This window comes from Sebastes umbrosus, chromosome 22 (assembly GCF_015220745.1).
Source record: "Sebastes umbrosus isolate fSebUmb1 chromosome 22, fSebUmb1.pri, whole genome shotgun sequence".
Classification (NCBI taxonomy): domain Eukaryota; kingdom Metazoa; phylum Chordata; class Actinopteri; order Perciformes; family Sebastidae; genus Sebastes; species Sebastes umbrosus.
The window spans coordinates 10,048,438-10,076,340 of NC_051290.1; the positions used below are offsets into that span (position 1 = coordinate 10,048,438).

The window sequence follows — 27,903 nt, forward strand, 5'->3', positions numbered from 1 at the left end:
TCCTGGGTTGATTGTGACTGTTTTGAGTAGCATAAAAGGGACTGTTGCATTGCATTATGCAACCCTGTGTTGTAGAATGATAAAGAAATGAACCTTGTACCTTGACAATCAATGCATTCTGAGAGCGGGTGAATTTTGCCCGTTGGCGGTTTTGGGTCTAAAGCGACCCCTAACGGTTCTATTGTAAAGATTTATCTGCCAACTGCGTTAATGGTAAGGAGACGCCATATTCTTAAGGCCCCATTATAAACTATATACTGTGAATTTTATCTGGATTGTTTTTGCAACACTTCTGAAAATGACCACAATGACCATAAAGACGTGTGACTAATGTATCAAAACTTATATTTCATGTTCATGTAACTTTTAGTCTGTGGAAGTTCTACAATGTGCAAGCATCTTGTGGGCAGAGCAGTGGGTGGTAAAAAGTTAAAGGCCACATGTAGCAGCCTGTTTACGTGCAAAATCGACTGAGAAAGTTGTCAACTTATGGATATAATATATACTATATATGTCTTAACACAGCGAGTGTGCAAACAACACGTACCTTTGAGTGCTTTTAAGGCTGATTTCTTAACTCTTCATGCCCCTTAAAGTAAACCTCACCCAGGTAATCATTTAGATTGATGGAATATGTTTAGAAAGCTGTTTCCAGATCAGAGTTAAGCAAAAAATAAAGCGGAGCAACTCATAAGTTTATTAACTGAATGTATGCATTTTTAATTAAGCTCTATTGTTTTAAATTGTGTCTGTAAAAGATCACACGTTTAATATACCAGACAGCTCCTTAAAATCTAATTATAAAGACAAAGGGACCGTTTATGTGAATGTGCATTAATGCAGAGAATGTGAACCACCAATGTATGTGACAGTAGCTGATTCTCACTGTTTTCAAGTCTGCTGAAACAAAAGGAGGGAGGGAAGGAAGAGGGCGCGAGCGGAGGGAAAGAAAGAGGGATGTTCTGTGGGCACTGGGCGAAGGAGAGCCGCACGAGCATCCGTCTTTGTCAGGAGGAGAGAGGGAGAGGAGAGGATTAGATGGAGGAGCAGAGGGAGAGGGAGCTAACGGAGCGCCAAACCACATCCTCCATCTTAGGGTTATTTTGGGTGTGTATATACTGTATGTATGTGTGTGTGTGTGTGTAAGTGTCTGCACAGCAAATGTGGGGCAGTGAGGGTAAGTCAGGTACTCCTGTCTGCACACGGTACAGTACAGTAGCTGTGTGAGCAAAAAACGTGGCAGTATGGGGTCTTTATGTGGGAAATACACCGATACAAAGAGGTGTTAGGGGCTGTGTGTGTGTATGTGTTTAGGGGATGTGGTCAGCACGAGAAATTTTGAGGAAAAGGGTAAAAAGGTTTTTTTTAAACGGGAGTTGCTCTTCCCAAAAAAAAAAAAAAAATCGGAGGGTAAAATTTGACCCTAGAAAAATCTCCTCCCTGATGTGTGTTCGTGTTCTGTCCAGTGTGTGTGGGAGTGTGCGAATATACCTCGGCCACTTTGAGGAACTCTGACAGCTTCGTCATCCTGTAAAGAAATTTCTTGTAGATGTCCAGAGCGTCTTTGCACTGGGTCTTCTTCATGTCAAAGTATTTCTCTGTAGAGACAGAAGGGAGGGACGAGGATGGAAACACAAATAAAGATTTAAAAAGGAAAATCAGGGCCTGTCGTCCCAGGGACAATAGGAGATGTGTTTGGGACGCAGTAAACTCACTATCGACGCACCCTATTTTGCCCTGACAATGCTACATTGTGAGCAACAAATCTGTGTTGAAATCGGCATTACGAGAGCTAGATAACGTTGGCTGTACCGAATACCATTTTTTGGGCTTTGAAGCTTTGGTGAGTACTATTCAAGTATTCAAAGCTTGGCGGCGCAGCGCAGCAGGCGATCTGTCAGCGATATCCGTCTGAGGATAACTAATATTATTACACGGACTTTGTTGAATACTCGATTCTGATTGGTTAATCACGACGCTCTACAGCCTGTTTTTTCTTTATAACAGACCGTTGCTATGAGCGCAGTTCTGATGTGAACAGCTCTGGCGGACTGGTTTTATGCGTTTATGTTGTCAGGGAGGTTTAACAGTAACGGTGCGCTACACAAAACGTGCAGTCATTTTCATCGCCGTTCATTCTAATAAAACAGGTATTTTTCTTTCAACTCTCATCCCAAATTCGTCCCAAAATTAATTTTCATTCTCCCCTATCATATTTTTTAAGGACGACAGGACGTCCTTAAACTCAAGCCCTGCATTGTAGTTTATTATTTTACTTTTGCTTTTCACCGTGGTATTGAATTGGTATCGAGAATCCATCACTGGTATTGCTATCAACTACTAAATTTCTGGTATTGTGAAATCCCTAATCTTTATCGCAAAATTCAACAACGTTATCGCATATTTTCCTCGTATCATGCAGCCCTAGCGTGTTTGTGTGTGTGTGTGTGTGTGTGTGTGTTACCCAATAGGTTGATGACCCCTTCATTGTAAGCAGCAAACAGCCTGATGGAGTCTTTGAAGAGCAGCATGAAGGCTGAGTTGATCACTCCGTTGGTCAGCTCGTTAGGGTTGGCCTGAGAGAGAAAGAGAGAGAAAGAGAGAGAGAGAGGAGATGGTAAAGGAGATATCTCTATTCCATCTTACTACCACCTCTCTCTCCCGTGGTATGACGCAAACACACCTCCACACACACACACACACACAGCAACTGTCAGTTCATGTTTAGGTGAGGAAAACTATCATACGCAGACACACAAACACACATATGCATTCCAATGAGAAACTTCACCATCCATTTGTATCGCTCTTTGAAGCTCGCTGGCACAAACCACAATGCACCCACCAATTTCTGCAAGTCCCCACCCAATCCCCTTTTCTCTGCACGCACACACACACACACACACAAATGCTAAAACTCAAAAATCTGTCGCCATACTTTGCTTCTTATTCTCCATCAATAGAGAGAGGTTTCAAACTTTGCAAACTGTTTCAATTTACATTTTGATTGGAAAGTGAATCGACCACCGCTTTGACAAGCGTGCATAAAGACACACGTATGCAAAACACACACACAACACACACACACCACACACACCACACTTAGTACCTGGAAATCCAGCAGAGCATCCAGCTGGTTCTGAATGATGGGCAGCGTCTTGATCAGCTTCTCTGTGCTCATGGTGCGCATCACGCCGTCAATGCTGGTGAAGCAGGAAACAAAAAACACACACAATTGTAGCGGGCACCTTGTTGAGAGAAATTCTTATTCAAATTTTGATGCAAATTAGGGAAAAACAGGAGTGAAGAAATGATGAGAAACGATGGGAGAAAATGTTTTTGCATACAAACGTTTTTCTCAGTAATGCAAAGTAACGGCGAGGTGAAAAGTCTTACAACGAATGGCAACTGAAACACATTTTGCAAATAGATAATGAGAGTCTGCTCGGCAGGATCAGCATGACAAAGGATTCAGTGTCATTCTGCAATAGTTGGACTTTCTGAAAATTGAAATGATCTTCCTAACACGACCTCCAGAAACGATGCTCCCACTGTCACTTTCATACTGAAGTCTCCAGCAAGGCTGCATTAGTTGATGCATTCAAATATTACAATGGCTTGACATTAAAGGGATAGGTCGGGTGTTTTAAAGTGGGGTTGTATGGGCTTCTGTTCCCTGTCAGAAAGGGCTGTCTGACGAAAAGGTAAAGCGGTGAAAATATTGTAAATATAGCGTACACTTAAACTGATATTGATTCTTTTAGGTGGCTAAAATACGTTTTGCTGCCGGCTGTTCACAGCAGTACATTGCTTTGCTCCCGTGCTGTAACTCCTGTCTGCGTACCGACCACCATCTACTGTAGTTAATACACTGACTATGGATAAGTACCTCATACAAACCCACTTAAAAACATCCAAATTATCCCTTTAAAGGAGTAATTTCACATTTTGGGAAATGTGCGTATTTGTTTTCTTGCAAAGTGTTGCCCTCGATACAAACAGGGAGAGGTTAACAGTATCTAAACATAAATAAAAATCCAAGAAAGCCACACAAAGAGTGAAATATTCAAGTATTACTGGGCAGATATTAAGCCATTTGTTACTAACATTAGCGAGGTTTAGACAATACTCTATTGTAACCGTTACTTCATCGTTTACAGTGTATACTGTCAGTTTCTGTCCTTTGTCGTCCTCTCACTTTAGTGCCAAAAGCTAAACTTCGTCTCTGGTGTGTGACAAGATGAGTGGGGTTGTCATTGTATGAGTGCGTGGCCTCCCTTACCCCCTCTTCATCTTGGTGAAATCCACCGCCACCAGCCTGTAGGACATGGCCTTCTCGTTCAGGTAACGGCTGTATCGTCTGATGAAGGTTGACATGTCGTAACCTGGGAGAGAAAAGGAGTGGATGGAGTTGGAGGGAAGGAAATATACCGAGTGACAGCTACAAATTATTCCTTCTATTTCTCCTATAAACTGTGTATTTGTTTTATATATATATCTTATACTGTAACAGATGCATTTGAATCAAGTGATCAACCACACTGAGGTAACAATTCAGACTTTTCTAGAGCTCTGTGTAATGTCCTTTGAGGCATACACTGCCCATCTGCTTCTTTAGAAATAAATAAGTAAAACAAAATGTTGTGCATTATATCCACAGGACTGTTTAGAGAACAGGTGTTTGTGTGCTTTACCTTGCAGAGCTCCCTTATCCAGGAAGTTGTTCAGGTTAAACAGAGTGTTTCTGGAGGCCAGGTACTGGATTAAACGCTGGATTAAAGGGGAAAGAAAGACAAAAGACAAAAGTTAATGTTCGGTCAAATGAAGGTTGGAAATGGGATGAATATGAAACACACACAAAACAAATGCTAAAGCAAAAAGCTAAGCAGTGTACTACTGTGAGGATGCAACGTCGATCTGAAAGTCACACAATGACACAACAAATTAACCGATCAATGCAGCGGTAGACCAGCAGCTCCTGCGTTCTGCGAGGTTAAATTACTGTTTTTGTGAATGGAGTCTGGTCTGGTGGTTTTGAAGAGAGTGATATAACTGCTTCAGTCAACGAGACAGCCCTTTCCGACGTTATGCCAGACTCCATTCACAAAAGCAGTAATTTCACTTTACAGGACACGGGAGTATACATACAGCCCCACATCAAAAAATCTGAACTAACCCTTGTTGACTCAGCTAGTGCCAGCATTCACATTATTCATAACCTTATTAATTAGCTTACTTTGGTAACTTACGTCACTGCTTTTTGCTAACAGCTGAGTGGGCGTTTCCATTTGGAAAAAACAAAACGGACCCGCCCTTTAAACAAAAGAGATTAGATTGCCATCCTAAATATGCCTTGAACAAACACATGTAATTATGTCAGGGACTATGAGTATGCCTATAAGAGCTATAACTGTCATTCATTCTCTTAAATTGGTTGTGAAATCCTATTAATATCATACGTTTTATTATTTACTTAGATTAGTTTTTGTTGTTTTCAGTATGTATTTGTGTATATAGATATTTGTTTTATTTCTGCTTACTATTATTTTTGTATATTTTTGTAATTTCACTTTTGTATTCCAATTGTCAGCCCTGATGATAGTTGCCGAGGGTCAAACTTATGTCATGTCTATTCAAGCATTCAGATTTCTGTATTCTTGTGACGGAAAACTTGTAAAAAGTTGTAAACAAAATAAATGCCCTTGCACCTTTAAAGGCCATCTTCTCTTATTACAAAGATTATTGAGAGTAGTAGCAGTAGCTCGTGCTCATTAGCCAACAGCTAATAAACGATGAATGAGATGATTAATCACTGACATGAACGCAGCACACAGCAGCTATCTCTGCTATGACTCAAACACTTAAAGGGAGACACACCCCAGGGGAATAGGGTAAAAAAAAATAACTAATAATGATCACCATGAAACTTCCCCAGTTGATCAATTACATTAAGACAATTATTTTTTTGTATTTACAAGTTTTCTGAAAGTTTATGTTTAAATATGCAAATGAGGCATAATCGTATTAAATATGAGCTACTTTGCAGACATTTCCAGAACAGAAATCTGAACATTGGATAAAGCCAGGTTCAACATTCTTGTTTCATTTTGTTGACATATTAGTGTCAATGGTTTTTACAGGGTGAATTTTGGATATCTCTTTTTATCACTCTATAAATCAGAAAATACTGTTAAGAGCCATAAAAAAAATATATATATTTTCGCCATGTTTTTAGGAATAAAATGTTGTATAATTCAGACTATGAATGATATATAAACAAACCCCTCTGTAAAAACCTTCAGAATATAGACAGGAATGAAACTGGGAAGTTTGGTGGATGTAAGTGCTACTAAAGTGGAGATTTCTGACTCAGAGTTTGAGAAAAACCTGTAATATTGTAAAATTCCATATATTTTGAAGACACTACAAGTGAATAGGTTAAAAAAACTTAACTTATAGATATCACCATGAAACTTCCCCAGTTGACTATTTACATTAAGACAATATTTTTTTGTATTACAAGTTTTCTGAAATTTTATGTTTAAATATGCAAACGAGGCATTATCTATTGTAACTTTTGGTGAATTTAGGATTAATCTACAGACACAAATAGAAATAGATAGAGCTGTAACGATTAATCTATTAGTTGTCTACTATTAAATTAATTGCCAACTACTTTGATAATCAATTAATCAGTTTGAAGAGGGGAAAAAAAGTTTAAATTCTCTGATTCCAGCTTCTTAAATGTGAATATTTTCTAGTTTCTTTACTCCTCTATGACAGTAAACTGAATATCTTTGAGTTGTGGATAAAACAAGACATTTGAGGACGTCATCTTGGGCTTTGGGAAACACTGATCAACATTTTCTGGCATTTTATAGACCAAACAACGAATCGATTAATTGAGATATTAATCGACAGATTAATCGACAATGAAAATAATGGTTAGTTGGAGCCTTAGTGTAGTAAAATAAACACTTAAATGTGTATTTTGGATGTTTTCTTTACGCTAGTCTGAAAGAAGACATGTCATGGAAGCAAAATAGCCCAAAATCATAGCACATAAAAAAAAATGTTTTTGCCTGGGGTGTCTCCCTTTAATCTCTCAATAAGTTTTAATACAATATGATGATTAAATAATAAATCGAGGTCTTCAAAAATAGTCTTTTGTCTCCGTTTGCTTTCCTGCAGAGAGGTCAGATGTCAGCTACGGAACAGCAGAGCTAATGGGGATTCAGTTTTTTTGCACTTAAGACACTAAGCAGGGAGGAAAATTTAACCCGTCTTCCTCCTGCAGCTTAAGACGGCTCAACCTCAGCCGCTTGCATCACCTCAGGCCAGGCCGTCCATGTTTAAAAATTTACTTTTCTCCTGCTGTGTTTTTTTTCCCCTCAGTCATTTCTTAGGAGTCCTTTTGAGTGGCGCACACCGAACTGGCGAGGGAGGACAAATGGCAAGAGGAAGCGGTCAGAAAAAAAATTCATTAACCTTTGGGAGGACGCAGAAGATTGGCAGCAAAACATAATAAATGATGATGTAATAATCCCGTGAAAATGTTAACGAGATCACATCTAAAGTCTCCAGAAAGTGATGAATCGTGTCATCGCTGTCGTTTACAGACATTTTGACATCTCTGTTTCTATTTGAACATTTTTCCATCGCTAACAGAAACTCGACCCGTCTCTTACTTTCCTTCAACAACTCAACACTATTCACTTGTTCGTTTTGACAGATCTGATGTCACTAAGCAGGCGCTGGAAGCTCTTCACTTCCCATTTTCCAGGGAAGGTTTGCTCAGTGTGTCTGCTCTTTTTCCAACACCACCTGACTTGATATTTACACATCCTCATACTCTCAGACCTTGGAGTCGACCAGTGCAAAGTCTGTTATTTTTTTACTGTTGGCTACCGAGCAGCTCTTACAGCTTCTTTACCTCCTCTTTTGAGAGTTTTCTGCCTTGCGTGAGAGAACCTCAGTGTTTAGATATTAATGATGAAGAGAGCTTTACTTATTCACTTTCTCTAGCCCAGATTGTTTTCTGGCTGGAGCTGGAGATTCAGAACATAGTCAGACCTTTGGGTGGACTACGGTCCCTGAACAGGTGCTGGTAGCTCATCTTCTTCTTGTTATTTGAGTCAGCATTAGGGACTTGCATTGCAAAGACTTTAAACATGATTTGCAACTTGTCACTAACCCTCGACCTAAAACATGTTTACATGCTTTAATGTTCAAAAAACATTTTATTTTTCTCATACCTGCTGTGTTGCAATCACCAAACTATTTGGACTCTGCACCAGCTCTGCTCTAACTAGCTTTGTTTGAGGGCGTGTCAAACATGTCGTTACGCAGGTGTGTGTTACTTAGTGACATCACCACATTATGGAAGAAAAGGCGGGACTTCAAGCAAGGCGTTTCAAGCAGATCAGGAGCAGTGTTTCTGTGGGGGAGAGGAACTTCCTTTGGCGTGGACTTCATAAGTTTGCAGACCTTTTACATCAACAAAAAACTACACAACACACTAAAGGAAAGGGGAAAGAGCACAAAAGTATAGTAGGTCCTCTTTAAACTTACCGAACTGTAGTTGTAGTGTTTATTTATTACAATTATGCTTATTACTAAATCAGATTTTATAGCGGGTTCATGTGATCGTATGAGCAAAACATAACATTAGCTTAAATCTAAAAGTAGAACAGAATGGAATTCTCCATCTGCTACCAATTACTTCCATTGACACTCCAGCTAAGACTTTTGGCCTCTCAGTCTTGAAACTTTTTCAGTAATTATATTTTCTTGATGGTTTCTATATTTATCTGCAGGTGCAAAAAAAAAATGCAATAAAAAGATTTTACAACTGAAAAGTATAATTATTTTTCCTATATATGCTCATCTATTACTGAAGAGAATAGAATTCATTTGCAGTGAAATTTTTCCCAGAAATATTGCTGCCAAGTGAAACCGTCGAGGAGGCTTGAGACCTGACTTGAACTCTGGACTCTAAACTTGAGATTAACTCCGACTCTGTCTCCTAAGACTAGACCCGGACTTGCATTGTGTCCCTCGTGTGCAGTTCAGTGGAATAACTCTTGGCCGCCATCCATAGTTTCGGGAAGTCGGGCCTCAGGCGTCCCAAAAGCATCTTAACGTTAAGGCCGTCTCTGTCCAACCGACTTAAAATGATCTGAGATTTGCCAGTTTGCCAATTCCCGATCTGGCAGTGAACCAGCCCTCGCTGGCTGGTTGGAGCATCTGAGAATGTGTGTGTGTGCGTTTGTGAGCACAAATATGCTTGCGGGCCTGTGTGTTGGATTCAGCTGCACTGACACGTTTCCAAGGGCTCTGGGACTGTTTAAAAAAGCATAAAGGATTTGATTTTGTTCTTGTCCTTTTTCTTGTGTGTTTGCTCACACTGTGAGGACAAAACTTTGTTTAGCTGTCACATGTGGGGACTCAGCTCCCATCTGTGGAGAAACATTTAGCTCCAAAAAGGCAACCATTGATTTTAGGGTTCAGAGTAAGACATTTCAGAGTTACAGCTAAGTTAAGGTTGAGGTACGGATTTGGGGGTGCATGCAGTAGTTGTGGTAAAGGTGAAAGTAAAGATTACTTTCCGCAAGGATGCGACATGGAATCTTGACGAGGAAACGTTTGGATCTTTTATACTCCGTGCGGGTTTTTCAGACATTGTCAAAGCTCCTCAAAATTCTCCATTTTCTCCGCCTATTCGGGTCTGTGTGGTTAGAAAGATTCTGATATGCACGGACGGGCGAAAGCCTGCCGCACGGAACCCCCCGGGAAGGGTTGTGATTGATGGTGTGGCGTCACTTTGGCCGTGCGGATGCGGCAAGCCTAATCACGCTTAAGGCTGCATTAACACCAATTCTTTTTTGAATGTGGGTAGTGCGTTAGGTTGCGGCAAGAAAAGGAGCGCGGGGGATGTCGGGGGGAAAAAAAACCCAGAATCAACTTCTGGGGAAAACGAAACCCGACGGAATCAGACCAGAAGATGCCCGAGGGGAGGAAAAGTAGCAACGTGTAGTCACTCAATTTGGCCTTGTGCACCAGTTTAACCCTCTGAGACCCACAATTGTATTTTTTAGGGTGGTACAGGGGGGTCTTTAGGGGGAGATAGCAGGTCAACAAAAGATGTCACATAGAAGTGGTGTACATCATCTGAAAGCTGAGAACCTGAAGATTAATTTGAGATCAAATTTTTTTTCTATAAAAGGGGAGACTTGTGGGCACCCATAGAACCTTGTGGAGCAACTCAGTTTTACAGATGCTGTTTTGACACATCTTCACTTCGAAGTTCAGAGAAAGAAATTAGGCTTTACAGATTGAGAACGTGATGACTTTCGCATTCTGCCTGAGTAGAAATTGAACCCAGGTTAAGACAGAGAAACTTAGACAAGATGGTCACGGATAAAGAGAAGGGAAAAGAGGGAGAGAGATAGCGAGAGAACTTCATAAGCTCTTCTTTCTCCGTCTCATCTTGTGTGCCGACTGCTCTCCTCCTCATCAAAAGTCCATCTGACGAGAGCCTGCGTCTCTCCCTCTGCCTCAGATACAAAGGCGGAGGCAGAGAGAACCCACACAAAACGCATGGATATAGTTAAAAAGGGAGAAAAATCTATAAAAGGGGCAGACACTCGGCACAGAGGGAGACTCGGAAAATCCGCTGAGCCCCAGATTATTCGGGGAAGACGGTTCCAAGAAAAAGATGCTGTTCAGAGAGAGGAGATTCAGATTTTGAGAAAAAGGTGCAAGAATAGAGAGGAGAGTGTCAAGAGATAGAGATGGGAGGGAGACGGAGAAGCAGGTCGGCTTGTCAAATAATTCATGTTAGCATATCGGAGAACAACCTCATGTATTATTGATGCATGTAGATCCTGGCTACTCCCTGCTTCTCTTCAACCTCAACATAGCTATACATAGAGCTACCAGCATACCCTCTCTTTCTCTCTCTCTCTCTCCACCTCTTCTCCTTCCACGTCTTTCTCTCAAAAGTGCACAAGTTGGTGGTTTCCCTAGTAACCGAACACCACGGCCTCAGCACTGACCTGAAGTGGTTTTCTCTTTTTCTTTTTTTGAATCGTGTAGTCATGTTATGGTGAGGAGAAGCCAGGGCTGGAGCTCTGTAGACGGTTGTAGCATTTGGACAACAAATTGTGTCTGAGATGAAGATCTAATTAGATCCCCCCCGTGGCAAAAAATAATGTTTAAAATGACTTATTAAAACCCTGACGTGAGTGACTTTTACACTGTGACTGATTCTACTTCTTTCTTCTTAATCACATAGGGTTAAGATACACTATATGACCAACAGAATGTGGGCATCCTTGTCCATTTACTTTTGGTCTGGGGCTATTTTTTATTATATTTTCTGACGGGGAACTGAAGCAGTTATATCGCTGTCTTCAAAGCCACCAGACTCCATTCACAAAAACAGTAATTTTACCTTGCACAACAATCTACCGCTGCCTCGATCAGTTAGTTTGTTTGCGTTATTGTGCGAATTTCTGATACGAACTAACGTGGCGTCCACAGCAGTACGTTGCTTAGCTTCTGTGCCGGTACTCCTGTCTGCTTCTCCAAACTTCTCCGCCATCTAAGTTACTGTATGTATCGGTAATACACTGACCATAAGGATGTATATATACTGTGTATGTAGCAGCATCATATTGTAGAAACCTAGGTCAGGTCACATGGGGAAAAGTTTTATAAGGGCTTTGGAAAATAATGATGAACCCGCCCTTTAACCCATCTCACAAGCACTTTAGATGAAGCATACTGACCCCTTTACATATTAGATTAAAGCTACCCCTTTTTATCTAAACATAATCCTTAACTTTTCTTATTTTTCTACCCAAAGGAAGTAATGAACGGTAACTCAAGGCTGAAACAGAAGTGCGTAATCTGCCCAGAAAAAGCTGTTTTTCCCCGACTTTCAGATCTTTTTCATCTCTCCTCCCTTTGGTATAAAAATAAAAAATAAGAAAAAAATCACAGACCAGCCTGGTTGGTAAACATGAGTGCGCTGCGTGCAGCTTACTGACGTCACATTACATGATATCTGGGAAGTTGAAACAGTTCCCCGCTCTGCCCTCTTTGGACCTGCCAACGTGTACACAGCAGAGCCAGCAGGGAGGAGGCCACCTGGGTCTTCTGCTCAAAAAGAGAGCTCAAAATATCTCTTTTTTTTTAAAGTCACATCATATCGTAACTGCTGTTTACGGGGAATACAGACGAGGGGGGTCAGGGAGCCCTCGTGGGAATTGGTTTTTGGCTGCTGTGCTCGACTTTACTTTACACGACAGAACTGAGTGCAGACCGAGCTCCGCTGAAAAGGTGATGACTCACACGAGAAGAATGAGTCGTGATCGGGCTGCGTTGAATGAAAGCAGCTCTTATGCAAGCAGAGAAACGCACACAAGGAAACAGACGTGTGGACAGATACATGTGCGCACACACACGCTACCCAAACTGCCTGGGATTCTCCCCCTTCATCTCATCCTCCTCCTCCTCCTCCTCCTCCTCCTCGTCCTCCTCCTTTCTCCTACGTAGTAGCTCTCCTCCTCTCTTACGCAATCAACCATTTAGCCTCTGAATTCAATCTAAGTGTGAAAGAAACAGAGTCAAAGGGAAGCTGGGTGGGTGCTGAGAGTGATAGGATTAAAGAGAAGTCTATGTTTAAACGTGTGTGTGTGTGTGTGTGTGTGTGTGTGTGTGTGTGTGTGTGTGTGAATCCGTGCCTACAAGGTGACAGGGCTGATAGTGTGTGGGCTGCAGCTTTCATGGGAGCGGTTGTGTCTTGCTGGTGGATGAGTGTGTCTGCGAGGTCAATGATGCAGCTAAGCAACATGAGTCATCGTTTGAAACGCTAATGCACGCACAACAAACTGGGTAAGAGTACAGTTCTCTCCTGACTTGTACACTATTGACAGAAACATGAAGTGCAAAGAGTCAGGTTGTGTGGAGAGATGCACCGATCGATCGGCAGCCGGTCGATACCGGCCGGCCGATCGCCCATAACCGGTGACCTGCATAGATCAGGCCGAATTTGGGTGCTCAAAATTACACACGTGCCTCATGATGGTTTTACGTCGTGCACACAGAAGAAGAAGACCTAAAGCTCGCAATTGGTAACACCTGCAAGTCAAAAATGAGCCATGGAGGAACAATCCCATGCATTCCTACATAATAAATGTCACCTTATGTACATATGGGTGTGCCATAATGCTCAGGTGTTTGATCTGATAGAAAGCCATTAGCCACTGGAACATCTGGTAAACATACAGTACATTAGAGTACAATAATGTGCCGGGTTTTTTTTATTTAATTTGATTTATTCATAAATATAAAACTTGGGGAGACATGTTTATAGTCTTGAAAACAATTACTTTTATATTACTAGATCATTTTTTAACTGGAGGTCAAATGCAGTGAGACAGCTAATTGTAGTGTTTTAAGTGCAATTGTATGGAGGGGTGGCAGCAGCAGAGCTAATTACAGTACTACTAATTAAACCTGGCACTTGAAGAGAGTCTAGTGGAAGGAGTAAAACGACTCTTCACAGGCAGAATACCCTTTTAGATGAAGTGTGCAACTGCTGAGCAAACATGAGCAGAGATGCTGTAAAAACAAGATTACCTCACAACAGCCCAAAAAAAAGAAAACAAAAGAGAGGCATGATTCAGTTTGTTGCCCTGCATGACCGGACGCTTTCAGGGGTGGGGAGGTGGGCTTTCTCCATTTCATGGAACATTAGGAGCTGCGCTATACAGTTTGATCTCTAAACACTGTCTTTGACACCGTTTTTCCACAACCATACAACAAGGTATGAGGACATGTTGTGGGTTTAATAGAAGATGTGACCACACTTGGCTTCACTACAAACCTGAATTAGATAACAGTCTCTGTCTCGCTGGATTCATTTAAGTTTTATTTACAAAGCACGGCACAAAAAAGTGTCAACTGATTGTTTGCTAAGTCACGCCCCCCCCTTAGTTACCTGCCAACCATTGAGTTCTAGACAGCTGTAAATAAATGGTGCTTTTAAATGGGGTTGTGTTTACCGTGTTCACGAGATGAGTCCATATGAAAGCCCCCCTCATGTGGTATTCATGACCTTGTAAGTGGAAAGTTTCTGAAAGCTCCGAGTTCACTGATGTATCTGGCAAACGAGGTCTGCAACCCCCACAAACTAATGCAGTTAATAATGTGCTCCTTATCCTTGGAAGTAACGCTTGGTTACTACTGTTGGTAGTAAGCTACTTTGCCCGACGTGTGAACGATTGCTAAGTAAAGATCCAACCTCCTGGTCTGAAAAGTGAAGCCCACAAAGAAGTGCCTTAAACTTGCATTCTTTCTAATAGCCAGCAGGGGGCGACTCCTCTGGTTGCAAAAAGAAGTCTGATTGTATAGAAGTCTATGAGAAAATGACCCTACTTCTCACTTGATTTATTACCTCAGTAAACATTGTAAACATGAGTTTATGGTCTCAATCGCTAGTTTCAAGTCTTCTTCAATACAGCATGATGTTCATTTAGTAAATTATGGTCTCATTTAGAGTCAAATAGACCATAAAGCAGGGGATGCTTTAGGGCGGGGCTACCTTGTAAACAAAGATGGCGATGGTCAAAATGCAGAACTCAATACTTCAAAACCGCAGTCCACAAACCAATGGGTGACATATGCCACTTCTTATATACAGATTGCGTCGGTCAAAAACCTAGATGACTACGGCTAAAAACCTATAGGCCTACGGCCAAAATCCAAGACGGCGAAGGCCAAAAACCAAGATTGGCTTGAAAACGGCAGTCCACAAACCAATGGGTGACGTACGGCCACTTCTTATATACAGATGGCGACGGTCAAAAACCTAGATGCCTACTGCCAAAAACCTTGATGCTTACGGCCAAAAACATAGATGCCTACTGCCAAAAACCAAGTAAAAAAGTGACAAAAAAAAACAGATCCCTGACTGGGAGAATCTCTATTGAGCTAGTTTTACCCTGCAAGTTTCTGGCTGGCTGAGTCTGCTGAGCCCGGTAGGACAGCCACACACACACACACACACATTACTTTCATCTATTGATCACACAGATGCAGCCAATTTACTTGAGCTGGGAAAACTTGTTTATCTGCCTGAAGGAGCATAAGGAAGTGTGTCAGCTCGTCGTGGGTCACCCTGGAGTTTTTACTTTTTAGAGATAGGATGTTTGACTCACACACACACACACTGTTCACGCACTGCAATCTGCCTCTACACTAATCATATTTATGGTCGCCACACCAGCAGCTGATAGGAAGCACGCGTGTGATGACTTGGTGTGCATTCAAGCTCTTCAGATTATCACAAGTGACCCCTATTAGAGTCAGGGTGACCTCAAACACAAATAACATCCTCCCTGTCCCAGCTCCCTTTGACACAGTGCTTGAGTCAGCAGATCTCTACACCCGCTTTTCTCTTTCTGCCTTTTAATTCTCCCTTGTTCCTTTCCTCTTCCCTCCTTCTCTTGTCTTTCATAAAATCTCACACACCCTATCTTGGCTAAAATCTCTGCCTCTGTCCGTGTCCTCGCTTTCCCGGAGGAGAGCGTAGTGATCAGAGTGCTCCGCCGCTGACGTCACTGAAACAAATGGGCCGTCCGCTATCTGGGACACTGGTGGCGGTGGCGACTCACACTGCCGTAAAAACACACTTTGTTGTCTCACACACACACCTTACTGTACCCTCCCTCTCTATCTATCTCACACACACAGAAAAGGAAAGCAGCGTCCTGCTGCCATCAGCACTTTCACCAGTGTCCTCGCCAGACCGTCCCCGTCTCCTCTCATGTCCTTAATGACTCTCACACTCCGTCTACTCTCTCTCTCCTTCCTTCACCCTCCCTTTTTCAAACGTACGCCATCCTATGCCTGCATTCAGTTTTGATGTACGGACTCGCAGCTCTCCGTCCAGATTCCCGATGCACTTAGGTGGAATCAATCAGACTGTAATTTTCCCCGCTGACGCTTACAACTATCCTGTCCCGAAGAAAAAAAGCATGATGGGTAGTATTTCTGAGGACTTGACGTCCTTGAAAACAAACAGTTCACAGCAGTGTTATACTGTACCTCGTGGTCTGGCAAATCTTTGTGCTGTGACATTCCTCGAAGTCGCTGAGGGAAAACTACGAGGGCTATTAAAAAGGCTATTCATCATTAAAAATAAATAACTATGTTTAAGGCTGACAGGTCGGAGTTGCAGGGGGTCGATTTTCTGCTGTGTTCAATTGGCAAAAGCATTTATTCTTTGGAATAAATAAGTCTTTAGAATAAAAGAAAGTAAAAACACAGCTTGATTTGTCAAAACTGCTTTTTAATCTTAGGCATTAGGATAAATAAGATCAACTGTAAGAAACAATCTTCAACTTCAGAACTAAATAACAGAATAATCTTCTAATAGCCGTACGGTGAACATCAATTTCAGAGACCAGACTGGTTGTGCTGAAGAGACACACATTGAGTTCATTCACCTACATCAGGCATCAATAAATAATCACGAAACGTTGCTTTATTCTGGCGGTCGCGGCACAGCTAACCCAGTTAATACGGCAATAGTTTCACTCCATTAAGCAAATCAAATCAAATGTTTACCGTAGTTCGCTAGAGAGAACAAGAGAGAGAGAGAGAGATGACAGCATGGAGCACCTGACCCTGCTAATTTCTGGCTACAGACTGTGTCTCAGACCATTTCCCCTGGTTTAACCCTAAACCCAGTCTGTCGACAGCACGGAGCACATTATGATGTGTTCAAGCTCTACTCAGTAAAAATGCGTATTGGGCGATACTGGACTGGACGTGAATAAATCCAGTTGTTTGAAGGAGATGTTTTCAGAGCAATATAAAATAGATAATAGAGAGGGAATTATGACCCGTTTAACATCCCAACACTAGCTCTGAGCAGCGTATAATATATAATTAGGACTATTAATGCCAAGATTTTTTATTTATTTTTTTAATCAAAGCAAATAATTACATTTATTTTATTTCCTAATCATTTGAATTGTGTTTTTATGCAAATAACCACTATAGATGACATAAGAATAACATTTAGAATTGTTGACGGTTGGAAGTGAAAGCAGTGCTCTGTTTACATAATTGTAAATTTGCAATAAAACTAACTTGTCCCTTAAATTTATGAATAATCATGATCTCAATATTGATAAAAAATAATTAGGATTATCATTTTGGCCTTAATCGTGCAGCCCCAATGTGTACCCCAGTAAAATGCTATATTAATCCTCCCTAGATACATAAGACCCATGTGCATGAATTCCTTTTGTTCACAAGTTATTGATAGTTTACGTGCTCACTGAGTAATGTGATTTTATGTAATATTTAATAAAGTTCCTTGAGATGATAGTTTTAGAATAATCATGCCTTATTAATATAATTGACATCTTGTTTTATTTTAGGATTTTGTTTTATAGCTGTTGTGCAGTAATAAGAGTTTATTGGAAACCAAACCAGATAAAGCATTACCACAAAACTATCTCATTACAGTGAAAATAACTCAATCAGTATGGGAGAATCAGTTGCAAGAAATGCTGGGAAAGAAAAGAAATTCAGGTGGATTATGTGTCGAATAACCATTTGAAAAAGTGCTTTTAGCCTCTCAAAATCGATTTTAAAATAACTTTGACTTCCATATGACCCCATTTCTCCGAACACTCGTTTCTTCTACAATCATTCGCTACATCTTCACCCCGTTCTCGTAATTCTGCAAACAAATTAACCTTCTTCATTTTTATCCGGCATCATTGAGTCCTTTCTTTCCTCCTATGACCTTGTTCAGATCTGGAAGCATCCACGCTCCCAGGAGAGAGGCCCAGCAGTCTGAGCTCCCTGTCCAGGGATGGAGCTCCCTAGAGGGGACGGATGGGAGTCTGGTGAGGCTAGAGGCGACGGGCTGGAAAACAGCTCTCCCAGTCATTGTTTGGAATTTCCTGCGGGATTGTTTTTGGTACATATTGGCCGATCACACAAAGGCCTGGAAGCCGACGCACACGCTGACACATGAGAACAACTGAGACAACGGCTAGACAAGGAGCTGTAGTTCACCCTGTTACTTATTTCTTCCTATACCTCCTCCTTTCCTTAACTGCCTCCTTACCTCCTCTAACTTTTCCTTCCCTTCCTCCTACTTTCTTTCTCTTCCTCACTCATTCCTTCTAGTACTTCTTTCCTCCTATATATCATCCTTTCCTTCTAAACGTCCTACTTTCTTCCTCTTCTTCTGTAACTCCTGTCCTTCCCTACTTCCTTCTATCCTTCTCTACCTCATCCTTTCCTTCCCTTCCTCCTACTTTCATCCTCTCCTTCTGTAACTCCTTTTCTTCCATTCTTCCTGTTTTCCTTCCCTGCCTCCTTTCTTCCTCTCCTTTCCTTCCCTACTTCCTTCTCTACCTCATCCTTTCCTTCCCTACCTCCTATATTCTGTCTCTTCCTCTCCTTCTGTAACTCCTTTCCTTCCCTACTTCCTTCTATCCTTCTCTACCTCATCCTTTTCTGCCCTTCCTCCAACTTTCTTCCTCTCCTTCTGTAACTCCTTTCCTTCCCTACTTCCTGTTTTCCTTCCCTGCCTCCTACTTTTTTCCTCTCCTTTCCTTCCCTACTTCCTTCTCTACCTCATCCCTTTCTTCCTCTCCTTCTACAACTTCTTTCCTCCTATACATCATCCTTTCCTTCCGTACTTCCTACTTTCTTCCTGTCCTTCTGTAAATCCTTTCCTTCCCTACTCCCTTCTTTTCTGTTCTACCTCATTCTTTCCTTCCTTACCTCCTACATTCTTCCTCTCCTTCTGTCAATCCTTGCCTACTTCCTACATTCTTTCCTTCTCTACCTCCTTCTTTTCCTTCACCTTTCCTTTTTTACCACCTCATATACTTCCCTACCTCCTATTTTATTTCGATATCTCCTCCTCTCATTCCCTTCATCCGCCTTTTTCTTCTGTACTCTTCTTCCTTTATGCATTTGTTAATCTGTAAAATCCCAGTCATGATCACCCAGGAGTAGAAACAATGCTCTTAAAGTAGCTTCGTAGCAGCACACCAGTGAGACGGTGATCAAAGATATTGACGGCCTCTTGATGGCTCATAAGATTCAGAGTGTCACCGGGGAGCGAGCCAGGATCGCTTCTTGGCAGGGAGGAAAAAACTGGAGGTGAAGAACTGAATTGAGTATTAATACCGGCCTGTCGACTATGCCTTCGCACATACATAAAATGCACTATTACTCTAATCACGATCCCACGCCCGTTGACAAATATGGCAGCTGAAGCAAAGAGGAGATATTGAAACTTAATTTGCTCCTATTTGCTGTGAATGGTAAATTCCCACATTGGATCTGAAAGCACGGGCTGCATATATTACCGGGGACAGCAGAATAAAACAGGCTGCGTTTACAACGGCTGCATTTTGCTGACATCAAGAACAACTTACAATAAATTTAAATCTGCTCAGATATTACAGACTGTTGATTCACATTCATCTGTTGATCACAGACTCTTTCCTTTTCTTACTCCTTCTTTCCCTCCTTCTTCGCTTCTCTAGCTCCTCTTTTCCATCCTTCTCCCTTTCCTTCTCTGCCCCCTATTCTGTTTCCCTTCCTCCTTCTTTCGCTTCCTCTTCCTTTCCTTCTATAACGTATTTCCTCCTCCCTTCCTTACTTCGTACTTTCTTCCTCTTCCTGTCTTTCTGTAACTCCTTTCTTTCTCTACCTCATTCTCTTCTTTATTTCCTTCTATAACTTCTTTCCTCCTATACATCATCATTTCATCATTTAATTTGATGATGAATGATGTATGAATGAATGATGTATGATGAATGATGTATGATGAATGTAGGAGGTAGAGAAAGAAAGGAGTTACAGAAGGAACGGAAGGAACGGAAGGAACTTCCTTCCTCTCCTTCTGTAACTCCTTCCCTTCGCTACTTCATCCTGTCCTTCCCTATCTCCTACTTTCTTCCTCTTCCTCTCCTTCTGTAACTCCTTCCCTTCCCTACTTCATCCTTTCCTTTCTCCTACTTTCTTCCTTGCCTTTAACATCTCTCCTTCCCTACTTCCTTATTCCCTTCTCTACCTCCTTCTTTCATTTTCTGGCCCCTCATTTACTTCCCTACCTCCTATTTTCTTTTATATCTCATCATTTAATTCCCTTCTTCTTCCTTTTCTTCTGTACTGCTTTTCCTTCATTCAGAATTAGGAAGACCGTCCTGGGGAGACTAAAACACTGGGACTGACACCAAATGAAATTATTTCAGGCTTAGCGGCTCTTTAAGGCAGGGTGACCTGAGAAAATATCATTTCAGGGTGAAGCCTTCATCACATCAGAAGTTGGCCGATACCTAATATGTAAAGTGACGGAGCCGGCTATACGTGAACGCTTATATACATCATAATCCTTAAAATCAAATTATGTGACAATTTATTTTCACATAAAAAATCCTCCAGAGAGCAGTCAGGTTTCATTTAAGGTAAACGTGTTTTACTATTAGAGCATTCATCGGACTTCGCACAAGGCCATTTCCAGAGTGCCGGCCAAGCTGGAACGAGTCAGCGTGTTGATCTGAAAAGGAATGTACAGTCTATTGACCCCAATTCTGTGGGTCCGTGGTTTCTAATTTTACGGCCAGATTTCTCTCAGCTCTGACCGTAATGGATGGGACGGCCATGAGGGAGCAGGGACACCTGGCCGCCGAGCCTCAGTCAGCACCGCCGCCCTGACAGCCCTGATGAATGCAGGCTGATGAGTACACACACTCTGCTCCACTACAGCCGGGCGCCTCACCACAGCACAAATGCAGCGCTGCGATTGTACTGCAGGTGTGTTTGAATAAGGGCTTTTAAATGACTGTACATTATAGCAGTAGTTTCCACTAAAGAGCAACATAACACTGCATTTTACATGTCCCCTGAACCTGAATTATTAGCAACTCTAAGGCTTTAATAATAACTTACTAATTCATTGTTATTAATTCAAGGAACAAGATTATTATGCAGCACCATTTCATATCCACAGCTTGACTTATTTACTTGCTGCAGGGCATTGTGAAGAAAGGTAATAACAAGTATTAATATTGCTTCTGTTCTAATTGGCAAAGGATAAAAGGATGCTGTTTATTACTTTAATATCATCACTTCACAATGGAATGAACTAGGGCTGTGTATTGGCAAGAACCTGGCGATACGATACGTATCACAATACAGGGGTTACGATTCAATATATCACGATATATCGCGGTACTGTAAGCAAGGCGATATATTGCAATTTTTGAAAATAATCCGAAGATCAATTGATAATTAAATAATCACCATTCGCAGCCCTATCATACAATCCTTATCAGGTGGGAGGAAGATATAATATATATAGAAATTAGGGATTCATTTATACTGTTGCAGTCATTGTTAAGTCACTCTAGCTGAGATATCAACATCAAAAAGGTTCAATCTGACAGCGACATCTCAGAGATAAATCAGCCTACGCTTTGGGAATACCTCTAAACCACTTCCTGTCGCTCTGCAGTGACCTACTTATGATTTGCTTCATCAAAAAATGTTGCGGGAATTTCCACAGCTTGAGCAAACATTTAGCACGGAGTCATCTGATGACCTGATGTCTGTCTGAACTGCATGTGAGGTCTTGGCTTATGCACCTCTCCCGCCAACATAACATCTAATCTTGGAGTACTAATTCTCTACACCTAAAACACTATTTTAGCAGCAGTGGAATCAGCGATGCTGCTGTTTGGGTGTCAATAACTTTAGAAGCTTGCTTCCTATACGACAAAAACACAAAGATCTCACACCGAGTCTTCCTCTGAAAGGAGGAAGTTTAGATGAACGTAAACAAGGAACGAACAAAAGGAAGCGTTGCGTAAAATGTCGAAACAACTGATCTTGACTAAATAAGGAAGCAATGCTTCCCCATTTTAATGGAAATCTAAAGGAATGTGGTGCAGGGTGTGTCTGTTTCTGAATGTGTTTGACTAAAGTGTGTGTGCTTGTGTACACAAAGGTACATTATATTAGCCTTTGCATTCAAGATGTGTATTAGCACACAATGTACATTTTGGTTACAGGGGCCAGGCATGCTCAGTTTTACAAATATGCTAAAAAAAAATGGATACAATCTGCAGAATATGATCCTTTTTGTTTTTTAAATAATAGTTTGACATTTTGAAAAATCTGCTTTATAGGCTTATTTTTGGCCAGAGTTAGATGACAAGATCGAAACCACTCTGGTGTCTAAGAGTGGTATTGATCTTGTCATCTAAACCTTGGAAAGAACGCAAACAAACATATTTCCCAAAAGGTTGAACTACTTCTATTTCTCCCTAAAATCTGCACAACGCAATTTAAAAAGGTTCTGATGAAAGTATTGAAATTGTGTCAGATTTAAAAAAACACAAAAATCCTACATGTTTTTTCCAGGGCTGTCAAAGTTAACACAATAACAACGCGTTAACGCAAATTAGTTTTAACAGAACTAATTTCTTTTACACATTAACACAATCGATCTTTTGGAGGTTGTATCGGCCTCAGTTTTAAAGCTAGAGTGAGGCTAAGGAATCTACTGGTACCAACCATGTCATTCTAGCTTGAAGTGAAGGAGGCTAAATAACGGTCCAAACTTGCGCTAAATTTTGGCGAGGAAAAACTGTCATGGCCATTTTCAAAGGGGTCCCTTGACCTTTGACATCCAGATATGTGAATGAAAATGGGTTCTATGGGTACCCACGAGTCTCCCCTTTACAGACATGCCCACTTTATGATAATCACATGCAGTTTGGGGCAAGTCCTAGTCAAGTCAGCACACTGACACACTGACAGCTGTTGTTGCCTGTTGGGCTGCAGTTTGCCATGTTATGATTTGAGCATATTTTTTATGCTAAATGCAGTACCTGTGAGGGTTTCTGGACAATATTTGTCATTGTTTTGTGTTGTTAATTGATTTATAATAACAGACATATACATGCATTTGCATAAAGCAGCATATTTGTCCTCTCCCATGTTGATAAGAGTATTAAATACTTGACAAATCTCCCTTTAAGGTACATTTTGATTAATCGGGATGGACAATCATGCGATTAAATATTTAAATTGATTGACAGCCTTAATAAAATACACAAACCATATTGATCCAGAAGATTGCTAAACGTAGAAACATGAACAAAACATTTCAACTATGCACATTTTTTAGTTTTTGAGATATGCTCATTTTTCATGAGCAGCTCGAGTGCAAAGGTGTTTTGATAGTTTTGTTCCGCACATAACGTAATGTAATGACGTCGCGGAAGACAGAAAACAGAATGAATGTTCTAGCTATTATGGTTTTTATTTTACATCGATTTAAACTGGATCTTGCAAACAACGATGGCCTGTGGTCGCCTGTGGGAGATCCATTTTAAAAGTTACTAAAATTGGAAAGAAACTGCAAAGAGTACTGCAAAATGTAACATGAAATTACATAATAGTATCAAACTGTATATCACTCAAAGTACTGCAAGTAATCCAGGGATCATACATTTTATGTTGCGATCAAAGAAAATATGTATGTCACAACAAAGCAACACACTGCTTGGAGTGCTGTTTTCATAAAATATACATTAAACAATATACCAGTATTGTAAGCTCCAAATGGCACCAGTCCATATGAATATCAAAGTGTATATCAGTTGTGCTTTAAAGGGATTGAGTCCTGAATTATTAACAGTCTTCACACTAGAGGATTAATGTAAATGCAAGCTACAATAGTTTATTTGCAGAACAAAACTATTTCTATCTTGTTAGAAATTAATAAAACTACAACCCTGAATTAATCCCTTCTCTCTTTTTCAAAAGCTGCACTGTCGCATATACATTTTGCAAACTTGAGGTTTGATCAGACCTCTTCATGCAAATAAAAGAAAACCACAATTACTAAAATCAAAAAGCTCTCCCAAACAGAGCAGGGATTGGTTGATTTTTAATTCCCAATTATTGCGTTTGAAAGTCTGCAAATCCATGGAAGGAAAAGTGTTTTTTTCTTTCAGCTTTCAACCATGTTTTTTTAATTCATTCGATTATTCATCTACTTCTATCCTTGTCCTCCATCTTGCTTCCAGCTCATACTGAGCTAATTAATTTCTCCACAGCTATTTCTATTATTCACTCCATGTGTACGTTCTCAGTAGCTGCCCATGCCCCCTCACTATTGATCCTAATGCTGATGTGGATGGGAATAAATGATCCAAATGTACATGTATGTTTGTATTTATGAGCGTGTGGGCGAGACAGACTTGAGTAATAAAATAACTTGTTGATGTAGCCTCCATTGATGGTTTGAATGCGTGTTGGCGTGTGACGCTTGGGCCAGACTGCTCGCGTGAGCAGTGCGTGACGGCTGCCTCGCTGAATTGCTGCGCGTTTCACGCGTGGATTGTCCACACTGGCAGCGTGCTGCTGCCAGCCCTTTCTTTCTACATAGAGTTTGCCTTTCATAATGGCCATTTCATTTCATTATAAATGTCGTTTATATTTGTTTTAGACAGAAAAAGGTTAAGAAACGTGTTCTCATTTGTAAATAATAGCAATAATCCACAATTTAAACCCCCTACTTTATTCATTCATGGAGCCGTGCAAGTCACTGCATGTTCTACAACACTGTCCTGCATATGTTTCAGAATAAAAGCCTTGTGGTAACAAATAAAGGAATTCTGTCTCACAGAAAAAAATACTTGACGGCTTTTATTTTGAAATGAAAGCAGGAAGTGTTGATTTAAAAATAAATTTGTACTTTTTTTCATGTCCGTGACATATTCTACAGATATCTAGACAGTGAAAGTGTAGTAATGTTGCTGGTATGATATCGCGGTAAAAAATAGGCGAGACCTCGAATCTCTAGAAGAGACGCAGCTGACACACAGCCTAGCCGCGCTGCTCACGTGGGCAGTGTGGCTGCTCTATAACCTGTTAACATGGACGCCGAAATAAAAAACAACATGTTCCGCAGCCGCCAAGCGCTGCTGACGTTCCCCGTGTGGCCCGGGCTTGAGCCTTCTTACCTCGTTGCCGTACATCATGAGGTGGTGGGTGGTGATGAGGGCTTTGAAGACCACCACCCAGCTGGAGTTGGCCGTGCGCTCAAACAGCGTGTCCGCCAGCTGGGGAATGCTCACGTTCATCTCATTGGTGCAGTGGATCAGATCTGGTAGGAATAAAAAAAAAAAAAAGACACACAAAGAGTTATACAACAGCAGCGACAAGAAAAGCTTTTAAAAAGGTTTGATAACCGTGATCGAGAGCAACAGCAAATTACTTTTGCAAAGACAGAAAAAATGCAGACGCGCCAAGGACAGATGAACACAACGCACGCACTCCAGCTGAATTCTTAAGTGAATAAAGTGTGAAGGACAGGTGCTAGCTGATGAACTTTTCTAACCTCCTCCCCCTCTCCTCACTCAGCTGCACCAGCTCCTCTTTTCTATTCTCTGTTAGCAGAATTTCAGGTGTCATTCACTCACTGAACCTGCTGGAAAATTCAACCTTCGGGCGTAAGAATGTCAAGTTACACAACTCGGAGGGCTCACTGAGATGCCAGTATGTTGTGACATACACAAGTAAACAAGTGCAAGTCTTTCTAAGTTCTGAAGTGCTCTTCTATCCAGAATCCAGCCTCTGGTGTGTGAACATTTTCTGGTTTTCTTAGTCTTCTATGATAATAAACTAAATATCTTTGGTTTTGGATTACTGGTCGGATGAAAAAAAAAATACTTTTGAAGACTCTGGGAAATTTGCTGACCTTTTACAGACCATGGGGTTAATCCAGAAAATAATTAGTGGATTAATCGATAATAATAATGTGTTAGTTGCAGAATTGAATGACACAGTTTATTATATCCCCCATCTTTTCTAATCTATGTCCACAGTAGCACATACACTAGAATTATTATAGTAAACTAAAACTGAAACTAAAACAAAAATAAACAGTGATAAATACTGTTTTTAAACTGAAACTATATAAAAACAAAATCCTGAACTGAAACAATATTTCCTGGGAAAAAAACCCTGAATAAAATAAAAATAAAAATAAACATAAATTGATTTCAGTTTTAGTTTTTTAGCTCAAATGAAATCGAAAAGTCAAAATTAAAATAAAATAAAAAATAAAAAATAATTGAAAACTCAATTATTTTAACCTCGACATACACTCAAAAGCATCCACACATTACAGAAAACACTAAAGCAACTAATGCAGACCTAAATACTGTAGCCAATACAAGCTAACTTGCACATGCATTTAATACGGCTAGGCCTACATTTGAAAAAAAGTATTTTATAAATATAATATAATATAATATCATGACAAAAAAGCTAAATTGACCCCAAATATAATTCAAAAGTATTTTTAACTTCCATCAGGGTTTCCTGACAACTACAAGTGTGTATTCTTTAATCTGCTAAAGTATTACATTAGTGCTCATCATGTTACATGCTGCTTTGATTTGAATGAACCTGTAGAATAAGGAAGGAACAAGGCAGAAGCATATGATTGAATGATGACTGGGTGTTTTTTTAGGAGACCTGGGAAAAGCTTTTACCAAATACACTGACAAGAGAAAAATATAGACAGTATAGACACATTCTCACAACAATGAGCACCAACCTTTTCCCCATTTACATCTTAAGAAAACCCCACATATGCAGACATTTGCGAGTCTCGAGATCTTATCCAGCCATCGATGCATAAAAAACCTCTTTAATTTACTACGAGCCAACTGTATTTGGAAGGTGCTCGATAAGATCTGACCGGATACTAACAGCTTGGCACCACCTCCCTGTTCTCACCACTTTAGTTGAGATTGATTTGAACGGATTCCTGTTTCGGGTCCCCGAGCTTATTACAAAGATCCAGTGTCTTCCCTCCCAACAGGTGACACACACAGTGATCCTCTCATGCACCAACATCAATACAGACACACACGGCTAAATTGATCATTCACACCAGTTTTCTGTTGTTTCATTTCCCTGGCGTTCTCCACCCCTTTCATTCCTTCTCTCCATCTCTCTCCATCCACCTCCACTCCTCATCCTTTGTTCTTCTCCACAGGACATTACGAGCTGCCGGCTCTCACACCTGGTAACTACGGAAACAGCTTCTCATTAGACTACTGGAGGACTGTAGCTGGGAGAGTCCCGTCGGGAGGCTTCATCAGCGTAATCAGGCTGCGCGCGCACGTACGTACGTACGAGCACGCGCTCATTCAATAAAGCCCATCTTTCCTTCACTCACTTAACGCATCATCTCCCTCAAGCACTTGCCCACACATACAGTAACAAAACACAGCAGACCTCCAGTCCAGCATTATTCTCATTCACTCAACATGGCACCTCTCCCACTTCAACACACACCATGTGGTTGGCTATTTAGTCGATACAAAGGAGAGTCATGTAATATAAAAGGTACATTACAGCACAATACATCCATTTAGCCGCACTGAGTGGTGTGAATGATGGCCAAGCAGCGGCTAACAGAGTGGATCTGAATTGCAGTTTTCAACACATAGAGTGGCAGGATTTCATGCCTACAGGGAATAGGCAACAACATCATGGCACATTGCATTCTGGAGAGTGGTCGCCATGATCCGGGATATCGTTTTGTTGTTTACATGAATTCATTCATTTTGATTCATTCATATTTGACCACAACGCGACAACAAACACAAATCAACAAAGAATTTCCGGCTGTATGGGTCGTAGCTGTTGTGGTAGTAGGCCAATCACACGTCGCAATAACTGTCTTGCGGTGATTGGCTGCGAGCTAAACAGTCATCTTTTTGTAGATCTGGGCACAAAAAGGAATCGATTACAGGTATCGTT

The 27,903-nt window shown here is 40.9% G+C and overlaps 1 protein-coding gene across 8 annotated transcripts in view; it reads right to left on the minus strand.

Annotated features, from left to right (window-relative positions):
• Positions 1-27,903, minus strand: part of si:ch211-200p22.4 (phosphatidylinositol-binding clathrin assembly protein) — an 81,267-nt gene that overhangs the window by 33,492 nt on the left and 19,872 nt on the right. For all 8 annotated transcript variants that reach the window (XM_037758040.1, XM_037758042.1, XM_037758046.1 and 5 more), the window contains exons 2-7: positions 25,089-25,231; positions 4,695-4,770; positions 4,283-4,385; positions 3,110-3,203; positions 2,465-2,576; positions 1,492-1,598 (exon numbers count right to left, since the gene is read on the minus strand). In XM_037758040.1, coding sequence (XP_037613968.1) covers positions 1,492-1,598; positions 2,465-2,576; positions 3,110-3,203; positions 4,283-4,385; positions 4,695-4,770; positions 25,089-25,231 — 635 coding nt within the window. The remainder of the gene's footprint in view (positions 1-1,491; positions 1,599-2,464; positions 2,577-3,109; positions 3,204-4,282; positions 4,386-4,694; positions 4,771-25,088; positions 25,232-27,903) is intronic.